This window comes from Carcharhinus amblyrhynchos, chromosome 17, assembly GCF_965287045.1.
Source record: "Carcharhinus amblyrhynchos chromosome 17, sCarAmb.v2.hapA, whole genome shotgun sequence".
NCBI classification, from domain to species: Eukaryota; Metazoa; Chordata; class Chondrichthyes; order Carcharhiniformes; family Carcharhinidae; genus Carcharhinus; species Carcharhinus amblyrhynchos.
Window position 1 is genome coordinate 51968879 of NC_137340.1, and position 13683 is coordinate 51982561.

The 13683-nt window shown below is 42.6% G+C and overlaps 1 protein-coding gene across 1 annotated transcript in view; it reads left to right on the plus strand.

Annotated features, from left to right (window-relative positions):
- mms19 (MMS19 homolog, cytosolic iron-sulfur assembly component) overlaps positions 1-13683 on the plus strand; it is an 81032-nt gene that overhangs the window by 21833 nt on the left and 45516 nt on the right. The window contains exons 7-13 of the mRNA XM_080205943.1: positions 511-588; positions 4492-4630; positions 6570-6724; positions 7617-7695; positions 9837-9962; positions 10113-10194; positions 11649-11746. Coding sequence (XP_080062069.1) covers positions 511-588; positions 4492-4630; positions 6570-6724; positions 7617-7695; positions 9837-9962; positions 10113-10194; positions 11649-11746 — 757 coding nt within the window. The remainder of the gene's footprint in view (positions 1-510; positions 589-4491; positions 4631-6569; positions 6725-7616; positions 7696-9836; positions 9963-10112; positions 10195-11648; positions 11747-13683) is intronic.

Sequence of the window (13683 nt, forward strand, 5' to 3'; positions counted from 1 at the left end):
GTTACCAACCGCCAATCAGAATAGCACCCATTGATACTAACTCTCTGCCTCCTATTAGACAACCAATCCTCTATCCACGCTAACACCTTACCCCCAACTCCATGCCCCCTAACCTTCTGAAGCAACCTTTTGTGCGGCACCTTATCAAACGCCTTCTGAAAATCGAGAAACACCACATCCACCGCTTCCCCTCTGTCTACCGCACTAGTCACATCCTCATAAAATTCCAATAAATTTGTCAGACACAACTTCCCCTTAACGAATCCGTGCTGCATGAAGGACAGGGTTCGCAGGTATATGGGACTCCATCATTTCCAAGTCTCTTTCACCAGCTTGACAGATATGTGTCAGCTTTTCCTCACAATTCAAAAGTAGCAGCACTATGGAACTACCTTCACCACCCCCTTGATGATGAATGGCAATGCGCACGGTAAATGTGGTAGTACCTGTGACGTCTCAAGAATCAATGAAACAAAATAACTCTCGTGCTGTTTTCTTTGTCCCTTTCAGACAGCGTGCTGCAGAGATTACAGGAACAAAGAGTTGAAGGAATTCCTACCGGCTCTTTGGCATTCTATACGCAGAGAGGTAAGCACAGAACTACGTGGACTGTACACCATATACTTGCTGCCTCCTGAAGTGGTAACCTTGGCTCTGTTGATTGTGCTATTATTTCTTAAAGGCATAGGGTTCAAGGTACAATATGGAAGATGTGGTGGTTGTACCTTTAAGGATCCATCTGCAGAGTAAGGCTCAGATTAGCCGGGGAACCAATTGGGGAATGGAGTGGGAGATGATCCTGGTGAGCTCAGGTTTCTGTTTTAGAAGCTGACCAACGGCCATGAGGCTGCAAGCCTCTGTGTTATAGTTATATGTCCACAAATGTTGCAGTTATTATTTATCTAACTGATGAACATTACATTAGTGAGGGGATGAAAGAGAAAAAAACTGTCCCATGATCATCAGTGTTAAGTCATGTTGACATTCAGTTCAAGTTGAGAAACAGAAGACTGTGAAACAGAAAAGACAGCACTGTGGCTCAGTGGTTAGCACTGCTGCCTCACAGCGCCAGGGATCAATTTGCAGCTTTGATCACTGTCTGTGCGGAGTCTGATGTTTCTACTGGGTGCTCTGGTTTCCTCCCACGGCCTGAAAGAGGTGCTGGTTCAGTGCCTTGGCCATGCTAAATTTTAACTTGGTTATATGAGTTGCAATAGTTTCCCCAGGGGCTCTTCCTGTACATGAACAGGTGCCAGGTATTGTGACAGATTTTTAGAGTAACTTCATTGCAATGTTGGTGTAAGCCTACTTGTGATGCTAATAATTGAATAAAATGTTTGCAGATGTGCACCTATTCAAATGGACAGACTCCTTTGATGCCTCTGTGGGGGATTTGACACTATATTGAACATTTGGGCCACTATTTTCAAGCCTAGAGAATAGCGCGCCTGACTCCAAGCCATTCACTGAGATAGTTAAATTGGTGAAAATACATTACCATCCAAAGCCATCGGTAATATTGCAGCAATTTAAGTTTTACTTCAACAGAAAGAGTGCCTGGGGAAACTATTGCAACTTATATAACCAAGTTAAAACAGATCTTAAAGCATTGCAACTTCAGTAACATTCTCAATGATATGCTGCGAGACCATTTAGTCTCGGGGTAAATAATGAGCCCATCGAAAGGAAACTATTAACAGAGGCAGAAATAAATTTTAAGAAAATGCCAAAAGCTTTTAACAGAGTAAAGCAACTATGTTTATTGAGTTTATTGGTGCATTTTAATCTAAGGATTTTGTGTTAACCTGTGACACCTCTTAATATGGTGTCAGTGCATAAGATGGATGGTGGATCTGAAAGACATATAGAATAAATCTTAAGAATCCTATCAGAGGCCAGAGATTGAAAAGGAAGGCTTGCCAATAGTACATGGGGTAAAGAAGTTGAACCAGTCCGTGTATGAGAGGCATTTTACCATTGTTACGAGCCACAAACCACTTTTGGGTATTTTTAAAGCAGAGAAGGCTATTGCATCAGCAAGAATTCAGCGTTGGACATTAATTCTGTCCACCTACAAATATACATTCAAGCACCAGCCTAGAATACACATCACAAATATGGATGCGCTTGGTCGCCTGCCTTTATTGGAAAGTGTCGTACAAGAAATTCTTATGGTATTGAATTTCTTTGACATGCTACCAACTTTGGCACAGCAAATCAAGTATTGGACGAGCAGGGATCCACCATTGTCTGAAGTGTGGCACAGGATACTAATAGCTGGGACCAGAGAGCCAGTTATTGAAGAGATGTTATAAATGGAAAGATGAATTAAGTTGCAAGGGTTCCATCATACTTTGGGGAACCAGTGTCGACATCCCTGTACCAGGAACAGAGCTGCTCCTAGCTGAATTGCACAGTGCACACCCAGGTAAGTCTAAGATGAAGATGTTTGCCAGGCGTTACATCTGACCTGACACTGGCACCTAGTCAAGCACTGCAAACAGTGTCAGTGGCAGTAAAGGTTCCTGCTGCAGTCCCACTGCATCCTTGGGAGTGGCCTGGCTGGCAAGGGGTATGAGTCAATATTGATTATGTTGCTCCATTCATGCAAATGTTATATGTCAATAAGCATTGCAGATGTTAATTGCAAAACTGGTGGACAGAAATTATTACAGAGGATTAAACACAATATCCCTGAGATTGCCACTTCCAGTACAGTGTGTACTTGCACGGAGCTCTTCAAAATTATCATGGAACTTGATAACTTAGATGTAGATAAGATATTTCCACTTGACAGGGGATGCTGAAACTATAAGCAATTCAATAAGGAATTTGGGAGAGAAGACAGGGTGTGGTTGGAATATGTAACTCCAAATGTCTAGAAGTAGTTGAGGCAAATAGCATAGGTGCTGAAGGAGAAACTAACTAGACGTGAGGAAAAAAAGGGAATGGGGTAGTAGGAAGTTCATGTGGAGTAGGAACCCTGACATGAACCAGTTGGACTGAATAGCCTGCTTCTAGAATCATTTGAATCATACAGCACTGCAGGAGGCTATTTAGCCCATCATTTCAGTGCTGACTCTACTAAGGAGAAATTTGTGTACTATCACTCCCCACCCTCTCCCCGCATCCCTCCTTTTCAGATACTAAGGAAAAAATACAGGACAGGAGGCTACTCTGCCTGCTCTGTCTGTGCGGCTGAAAAACATGCCCCAGCCAATCCTGTTTTCCAGTACCTGGTCTGTAGCCCTGCAGGCAATGGACTTGATAGGAACATAGCAACAGGAGTCAGCCATTCAGCCCATCGAGCCTGCTCCATCAGTACAATCATGGCTGATCAGACATCTCAATGCCTTTTACACCCATTATCCTCATAATCGTTTACATTTCTCTTAATCAGAAATCTGTCAATTTCAATCTGAAACATACTCAATTGTGTCCTGTGTGGTAGAGAATTCCAAAAAGTTCACAATTTGTGTAAAGAAAGTTCTCATCGCGGTCCTAAATGGTATCGCCCTTATTTTGAAATTGTGCCCCTGGGTCTACATTCCCCAACCAAGAGAAACATCTTACTTGCATCTATGCTATCCATTCCTTTAATAAGTATTGTGTAGGTTTGAACGAGATCACCTCTCATTCTTTGGAACTCTAGAGAATACAGGCCCAGTTTGCCCAACCCCTCTCCATAAGGCAATACTGCAATTCCTCTGTGGTAATAATATCCTTTCTGAAATAAGTAGACCAAAACTGTACACAGCACTCCAGGTGCTGTCTCACCAGGTTCTATACAATTGGAGACCTCACTGAATACTCTTTTACTCAAATCCTCTCGCGATAAAGGCTAACCTTCCATTAATCTTCCTAATAGCTTGCTGCATCTGCATGTTAGCTCTAAGTGACTTATGGACAAGGACATCCAGATCCATAAAGATACCCAGGTGCATATCCAGACTCCTTTAAATTAGTTGAAAATTTTGGCCTCTGCTACCTTTTCAGACAGTGATTTCCAGACCCCCGGGTGAAGAAATCTTTCCTCGCCTCTTGTTCTTCTACCAATCACTTTAAATCAATGGCCCCTTTGTCACTGATTACTGCACGAAGGGAAATACTTCCTATCCACTGTTTCCAGACCCTTCACAACTTTCTACCCTCACTCAAATCTCCTGTTTCTGTGCTGTAAATTCTTCTGGGTGTTATTTCAGAATTAACCAGTTGACGATGAATTGTGCATTTTTGGTGGGTAATTTAATCTGTGGTCCAGCGTCCATTGTTGTGACATTCCCAAGCCTCTTTGCTCTATGAGAGGCTTTGGACACTACCACTCCGGGCATAGTCGATTCAGACAACTAAGGGTTTTCTAACGTGACCTCAAGGTCACAAATGTGATCAAATCAGATTACTTTTTAGTGGGTTATGTGCCTTGTTTCATTTGTGGTGGAGTGGGGTTGGTAAAACCCATCCTGAACGTGTCGAATTCTTAAATTTTTCTAGGTCTTTCAGACAGCAAGTGAGAAGATTGAGACTGAAGGTCTTGCTGCTCTCCAAGGATTATCGACTAGCCTGTCCAAGTCAGTCATTGATTCAGATGCAGAGGATAGCCTGGATACATTCCTCGACAATGTTCTGCAAGGTATGTATGAAATCTCACTTTTTGTCCAGTGGAATCGATCTTGCTGACCTGAATCAGTATCGAAATGTCAACTGTTTAATATTTAGGCACGTAGAGATGTTTGAATATTTCAAATGCATCTGTACTATTCATTTTGTATTCCAAAGAAATGTTAGCTCTGGGGAGCAGAAGAGTTTCCATTTTCATCACCTGATTTCAGTGTCAAGCAGTTCTTGAGGTCAGATGCAGTGTTAATATATAGAAGGTATAGCGGGTAGAGAGCAAAGAAGAGGCCACATCTGCTCAGCGTGATCTTGCCAAAAGGCAAAGCAGACTTGAGGCAGAACAGCCTACTCTCCTTCATTTGTATGTATGTTGACGTAGCTAGCTGAAACCTCACAAGACCTCTTTAAATGCGCCAAGCTTTTCACTCGACACAGTGGCACAATAGTTAGCCTGGCTGCCTCACAGCACCAGGGACCTGACTTGATTCCACCCTTATGTGGAGTTTGCACACTCTCCCCATGCTGTGTAGGTTTCTTCTGGGTGCTCCAGTTTTTCCACAGTTAAAAGATGTGCAGGTTAGGTGGATTAGCCATGGTAAATGCGCAGCACTACAGGGATAGTAGGACTGCACATGAACCACATCATCACATGATCCTGTCAATCAGTGTAATTTGAAATCCCAGGGAACTTAAGTAGCCAAACATCCATTAACTCTACTTAACATAACTACTTGCAAGGCTAAATGAATAATTATTCTGCTCCCCTAGCATCTGAGTTGTATTCCCCTCAGACATATCGATGGCCTGTAGCTCAAAGCTGATTTTTTTAAACGTTCCCCTTAAATACAAAAAAATCCATATCAATAACACTATTATCATCACAATTGTTTAACTTTTTGTTTTGCCTTTTACTTATTTTTCCTTAGAAGTAAATTGTTCTGTCTCTTGAGCAATGGCCTCCAACTCAGTATGGCTTCCAGTGGCTACTGTCCTTTTGCTTGGTTTGAACCAACCTCATCTGGGAATTGTATGCAGTTCTGGGCACCACATTTCAGCAAGGGCATATTTGTCATTAAGATGGTACAGGGCAGATTCACCAGAATTCCAACAGCACTTAGGAGGGTTTAAATGGTTTGGACAGGTTACATGTACTTAGCTTATATTCCCTTGATTTTAAGAAATTGAGCTGATGCCTGAATAAGATAATGAAATCAAGAACAAGGGCACACAATCTTAAATTTAGAGCTGGGCCACTCAGGAAGATAACCATTTATGGAGCAGTGGAAACGAAGGAATCTCTTCCCACGACATCTGCGGAAGCTGAGAGCTATTGGAGCTCTAAGATAAAGATCAATCTATTTTTGGTAGGTAACGGTATCAAAGAATGTGGAATGAAGACCGGTAAATGGGCTTGAGGTGCAGATCAGTCATGTCTAATCAGATAACAGACCCGAGAGACTGATCTCCTCCTGCTCCTCGTATTCCACCATTTGAGGATTGATGTTGGAGGCCATACTCGATTTTTGGAGCTTTTGATTTAATTCTGCTTGGGTGCATCACTTTAGACAGTGTGCAGAATGGCTGTGGAGCTGGACTAACATGAGGCACAGAGTGCTACCCATGACTATCTGTCCAAGGCATATGGGTTCAAATGGCTGGCAAGTTGTTCGTTAATAAAAGTAAAATACTGCAGATGCTGGAAATCTGAAATAAAAACAGGAATTGCTGGAAAGATTGAGCAGGTCTGGCAGGGTTCTGGAGAGAGAAACAGAGTAATGTTTCAGCTCTGAAGAAGACTCATATTGACGTGGAACATTAACTCTGTTTCACTCTTCACCAACGTTGTCCGACTTTCTGAGCCTTTGCTTACTGTGGTTGGGCCCATTTTGCTTTGAATTTACATTTTGCCACAATGGTCTATCTCTGAAATCTCTCTCCTTGCTTCTTCACCTCAGACTGTAAGCATCACCTGTGTGAGCCAGACATGAAGCTTGTATGGCCAAGTGCAAAGTTGCTCCAGGCAGCTGCTAGCGGTTCCTACAGAGCATGCTCCAAGATCAACAGCTGCATCTTCCCTCTGTTACTGGAGCAATTCAACAAACATAAACAGGTAAGGAGAGGAAGCATGGAAACCCACTTCAGGTCAGTCACGCTGCACATGGTGAGGCCTCTCTCTGGACCATGAGCACAGAATCAGGGCCAATACTCCAGTGCAGTTCTTAATGTTGCATTTTCAGAGATGATCTTGAACAAAGTGCCTGAGCCTGGATGTTAAAGGTCCCATGGCATGTAGACCATTAGGAAGTCCTCCTCATGTCCTGACCGACCAACATTCTTCCTTGAACCAGCACCACTGGTTCAGATTAACTGGCCACTGCTCTTTGAAGAATCTTACAATGCATACAATCATCCCCAGGACCCCACTTACAATCGCTATCTAGTGAAGCCCTGCTGGAGATAGTGTTAAATTGAAGGTGGCCACATCCATTGTTGTTGTGCCTTTCACACTCCAATAATCCGTCAAAACTCTGGACACATGCACAGCATGACATTTGCTGATATATCTAGCACTGTGATGTAGTCCCAGGCTTTTCCTGGTGCGTATATTCCATCAAATCCATGTGTTCAGTTCAGAACCCTCCCTAAGGAGCTGCATAGAGTCACAGAGGTCTACAGCATGGAAAAAGGCCCTTTGGCCCAACTTGTCCATGCCGCCCTTTTTTTTAAAGCTCTAATCTAATCCCATTGCCTGCATTTGGCATGTTGGGAGTGTTGTCCTGTTTGTGTGAGTGTTAAAGATCCTGTTGAACTAGGCAAAGAAGAGCAGGGGAATAGTGGTGTTCCAGGTGATGCTACCTGTTTGTGAAGCATCACTGGAAAACTGGTCAACTTGCATCCCCATGCTGTTTGCAGGATAACAATTTCCATACTATGTTGAGGCACTGGGGAAGCACAGACATTGCTTTTAAATGGAACTAATGGTGGGACATCCTTTTTTGCAGAGCAGCCAACGATGGACAATCCTGGGAATATTGAAAGTTTTTGTTCAGCTAATCCATAAATGGGACCGAGATGAGGAAGGTGGGTTGGATTTTGTTCAGATCAGATGTTCATCAACCGGGGGTTGGGAGTGTGTATGCCAATCCCACTGTGTGGTATGGAAGGAGGTTATGGAGAGATTTGGAGCCTCTGTCACATCTCCAGATTTTAATCATTCTGTATTTGAAGGCCATCTCTTCAGCTGCCAAAGCTTTGCACTCTGGATTCCTTCCCCAAAACACTCCACCTCTCCTTTAAGATGTTGCTTAAAATCTTTCTTCTTCTTGGCTTGGTGTCATTTTTAATGAAAACTCTCTTGAGAAGTTTTTTAAACTATTTTGCATCATTGTTGGATGTGAGAATCACAGAATAGAATCCCTATAGTACAGAAGGAGGCCATTCGGCCCATCAAGTCTGTACTGGCCACAATCCCACCCAGGCCGTATTCCTGTAGCTCCACATGTTTATCCTGCTAATCCCCCTGAAACTAGGGTGAATTAAGCGTGGCTAATCAATCAATCCTGCACACCTTTAGGACATAGAGCATTACAGTGCATTACAGGCCCTTCGGCCCTCGATGTGAAACCAATCTAAAGCCCATCTAATCTGCCCTATTACAGTATCACCCATATGTTTATCCAGTGATCAGTTAAATGTCCTTAATGTTGGTGAATCTTTGGAATGAGGGAGGAAACCAGAGCACACGGAGGGAACCCACACAGACATGGGGAGAACATGCAGACTCTGCACAGACTGGAATTGAACCTGGATCCCTGGTGCTGTAAAGTGCTAACCACTGTGTCACCATGCTACCCAACAGGGCGGACTACCCGCAGCATCGCTGAGAAATAGAGTGAAGAGATGAGGTTTTGCTCTTTGGTTCAAGGAAATGGGAAGAAGGCATCAAATGAGTAGAGTGCGTACAATGTTGGACTATAATGAAGGAGTGTGAGCTGCACACCTGGTTTTACTTATAATGTTTGTTTGATGAATGCCCATCACCCCTGCCCAAATACACTGAATGTAACTCCACTGGAGGCTGAAGACACCCAGTGACGGACTCTGAAACTAAACACTGCAAGTGATGCTTCTCCTGTAACTTTAGGAGTTCAAATGTTTGTTTTTCCTGTTGTGAGAGTTCATAGTGTACTGATAATACTGTAATCTTGGTAGACGCACTTTACACCATAAACACCATGTACTTTGTGAATGATTATCACTAATAATCTGTTCCTTATGCTGAAGTTCCTGAATCAGCAGTATCAAGACTGAAATTGAATTGTCACTAAGAGGTTCATCTGTTTAGTTATTGTAGGAGATACGCTGATATTCTCTTTAGGAAAAAGAATTCTCCTTCCAACTCGATTATTCACTTTGTATAAAATGTGTAAAGTGTGAAAAGTAATTATTCATTGGACAAACAGAAGTGGTATTTTGATTTGATCCTGTTGTTGGCTGTTTATTGTCAGTATTTTCCTCGTTCTTGTGGTCAGATCCCTCTGCAGCCTCCACGTACTTGAACCCTACAAGCCTTTTGAAATCACACCACCATAGGTTGATCCCTGATTAAGTTCGTAAGTACTGCAGTGGTTTGCCTTTTGCAGTGTGGCTGACGAGGAAATTCTTTTGCTCACTTTTTTTATTGATTAGTGTCATAAGTAGGCTTACACTAGCACTGCAATGAAGTCACTGTGAAAATCCCCTAGTTGCCACACACCGGTGCCTGTTTGGGTACACTGAGGGAGAATTTTGCATGGCCTGTCAGCCATCAAGCATATTGGAAGAATTTGCAGGCTGGTGATCAACCTGTTTGGTCACATAATGCATGCACCTGCCATGGCCATCAAGTTCTGAAGTGGGACATGAACCTGGAGCTCGATCTGCTTGGGGACACTTCTCTGGAATTCCCTCCATAAGTCTCTATCCCACTCCATGAACTTCTGATTATAACCTACCTCTTTGGCCAAGGATTTGGTCACCTATCCTAATATCTCCTCCTTTGACTGTGCGAAAGGTTTATAATGCTCCTATGAAGTGTCTTGGGAGGTTTTAGTACATTGAATGAGTTATATAAATGCAAGCTACTGTTATAGAATAATGAAATAGGGTAGAGGCAAGTCTTGAATGGGAATGAGTACATTAATCTCTGATTATTAATTCTGTTTCTCCCTCTCCCCTCACAGACAAGAACCCCCTGTGTGCCTTTAAAGATCAGCTTTGTATCCTGGTATTCTCTGCACTGACTGACTCCAGTGTCCAACTACAGACGGTGGGGGCAAGCACTTTGGCAGTCCTAGGGTCACAGCAAGGTTATCTTGCCTTTTAAGATCCTCATATGTGCATAGATGTAATATTTTTCTGCATTTGCTGGCAGGATGGCTGAGTGATGTAGAGCATCTCTGCTTAGTGTCTTGTACTTGACTCTGCGTTTGTCTTCATGGATTTCTCTTTTGTCCCAGATTTGCTGTCCCCATCAGACATTGAATTGACTGTTGATCACTTGAATAGACTGATTCTGCGGGAGGCTGACCCTCAGGTTTGGTGAGGATTTTTAATTGTCACTGTTTTAGATACCCATAGGAAACGCTGAATCGTTTTCAGGTGATGTCTTAAGAATCTGGTTATAGATGGAAGGAAGTATCTGGAATATTTTAGGAACTGTATACCACTCTTGTGATACGTGGCAAATAGTCCAAAATTAATGTCTGAGATTTGGAGGATACCAAGTGGATGATGGAGAGCTGCAGGCTTACTTGGTAAAATACTGCGTGTAGCTTAATGCCAAACAAGCCAGGAATGTCGATGGTTTTATTTCATGGCTGAGGTCAGCCAATTGAGCTTCAGGGGTTCTACTGCTTGCCTCAGCACCTTGGAGCTTGAGGTAGTAGGAATTCCCAGTAAGGTTGCATTTCTGACCTCCATTCTGTGGACTCCGTGGAACATTGGTGCCATTATTATCTAAGCTTGATTGAGCCGGGCTAAACCGTTCATTGTATGACAGCCTCCATATCCCCTACTTTCCCCAGAGTGTAATAGCAGGCAGAGAGTAAAATAATTGCTGCAGCAGTTTTTTATTATTTACCCATATGACATGGGTGTTGCTGGTTGGCCAGCATTTATTGCCCATCCCTAGTTGCCTGAGGGCAGTTAGTTGAGAGTCAACCTCATTGATGTGGCTCTGGAGCCACATGTAGACCCGACCAGATAAGGATGGCAGATTTCTTCCCTAAAGGACATTAGTGAACCAGGTGGGTTTTTTCTGACAATTAACAATGGTTTCATAGTTCATCAGTAGATCCTTAATTCCAGGTTTTTTTTAATTGAATTCAAATTCCACAATCTGACGTGGGGAGATTCAAATCCAGGTCCCCAGAGCATTAGCTGAGTTTCTGGACTAATAGTCTGGTGATAATACCACTAGGCCATCGCCTTCCCTACGATGCCATAGCAAAGAGTTGACTCCTTCAACAAGAGAATTTTAGCAACCCTGTCAAAGAGTGAGAGATCTCAATACATAATAAGGCGCATATCCTTTGCATCTCCCCAATGAATGATAAGACTGGAATCAGGAACTCAATAACCTGAAGAAATATGGTGTCAATCCCACAGCTCAGCCTGCTGTCCTGCTCTGGCTATGCAGTCAACATGACATCCACACCAAATTTCAATCTCCTCATATTCAAATCCCTTGATGGCATCATCTCACTCCCCATCTGTAACCTTCGCCTGTTTTGCAACTCTCTTGATATCTCTGCACTCCTCCAGTTCTGGCCACTTGTGCACCCCCTTTTCTTCATCCTACTATTAGCAGCTGTGCCTTCAGCTACTGGGTCTCCAAGCTCTGTGATTATTCCTCACCTCCCTGTTCTATTTAATCGTGCCTCTTTTGTCTCAGTATTTTGTTTGATTATGTTTTTGCGAAACACTTTAGGACATTATATTACATTAAACATGCCAAATATAAATAGACTTTTTTTAAATCTTTCTTTCCTCAGTGCTGCAGCATTGGAAGCTTCTACTACCATTTCTGCAATCCATCCTTCCGCCTTCATCGCCAAGATGGTCCCAGCACTGACGCAAGAATTAAATATGGGTATGTCTCACAGATGTGTTAAGTGCTACTGTTCAGTACAGATTGTTACACAAGGACATAACAGGCCCTGGAATGCTAAAAGGGCATCAGTCCCACCTAGCCCCTTATTGATCACCAGAATCATGCCACACAAATTCGCTATTTAGCATATTGTATGCCTGAGAGCTCTTTGAGGGAGATATCCCATAAATCCCATTCACATTGTTCTTTCCCCATACCCTTCCAATTGTCTAATTTTTGAAATATGCATTCGACTCTCTTTCACAAGTTACTGTGAAATCTGTTTCCACCAGCCTTTCAGGCAGCACATTCCAGATCACAACAACTCGCCATGTAAGAAGAAAATCTTATTGCCTTCCTGGTTTTGTTTACTAATTATCTTAAATCTGTATCTTCTGATTCCTGACCCTGTCATATCTGGAAAAGGCTTTATTATATTTACCTTACTCATCAAGACCTCTTAGAATTTTGAGCACCTCTCTTAAATCTCCTCTCAAACTTTTTTGCTCCAAGGAGAACAATCCCAGCTTCTCTTCACCAATTCATTTTGTTTGCAAAACAAAATTTGCTCCAAAAGCACATCAGTGAGAACCCCAGAATATTTTTACATTATTGACCTTTGCTTTGCTGACAACTTTAACATGATATTTTCTTGATGGCAAGCTGTTGGGTGACATCAGGTTCCCTGCAATATGCGATCGTCTCAGCCTTGTCGCCTACAATGATTACTGACAGTAGATCAGCTGTGCCCAGAGCTCCTGCAAACAAAATGGTGGCTGAATAAATCAGTGAATACCTTGTGTTGGCTGTTTTGTTAATTAGAGGCACAGGGAGAGATCGTATGCTGCAGGCATAGGTGTATTTGCAGCAGCAAATCAAGAAAAAGAACAGTACATCACGGGAATAGGCCCTTCAGCCCTCCAAGCCTGTGCCAATCATGATGTCTGCCCAAAATAAAACTAAAAACTATACACTTATGGAGTCCATATCCTTCTATTCAAATCCTACTCGTGTATTCATCCAGATATACCTTAAATGCCGCTATCGTACCTGCTCCCATCACCTCCCCAGGCAGCGCGTTCCAGACATTTGCCACCCTCTGTTTAAAAAAAAACTTGTCTTGCAATCTCTTATGGGGTAATCTTCATCCTGTTCAAGCAACCTTAGGTCAAATATAGGTTGGAGACCAAGTGAAGCATCATCATCACTGCCTCATCAATCCTTGATTAGATAAAAGCAAAGATCCCTCATGCTCTCCCACCATGCAAGTTAGATGTAGCTGCTACAATCTCCATAGAGACCGATAACTTTTTAAAAGTAAATTCAAACTTTCAGTTGATGTCTGAATAGATGGCATGAAAGATGTCATATTTCAAGATGTTTACTGTAAGAAACAAACTAAAACCATTATTGGTGAAACACTATTTTTGGAAGCAACTTGTGCTTTAAACTATGGAACATTATTTTTAACACAACTGAGAAAACCCACCATTAGGTATGCACTGCTGTCCTTTAAGTAGATGTTCAAATCTCTCAGAGGCAATCCAAAATGATTGTTAGCTCCTGAGGTTTACTCCTGATGTTTTCCCATCCTTGAAACTTTTAACTCCAAAACTGTATTTCATGATGTGAGTTTTCCTCGAGACCTCTCCCTCGAGCTAAAGTTGGGCAGATCTTCCAGCCTTATTTTAATTCCTTGTGAATCTGGTCTTTCCTATCTGAGTATGAGCTCCCGCCTTCATTCATGTGAGGTAAAGCACAAAACTTTGGCCTCGGGCTCTTGTCTCTCTCTTCGACACTAGCAGACTGCCTGTGTTTGAGAGTTTTCAAAGAAATCTTAGAAACGTGTGATTCACATTGCCATCTCCGTGCCATATCCTTGAAACTCCAGCTCTGTTTTACCTTGACACTAAATGGACAGTTCAGAGCATAACTGT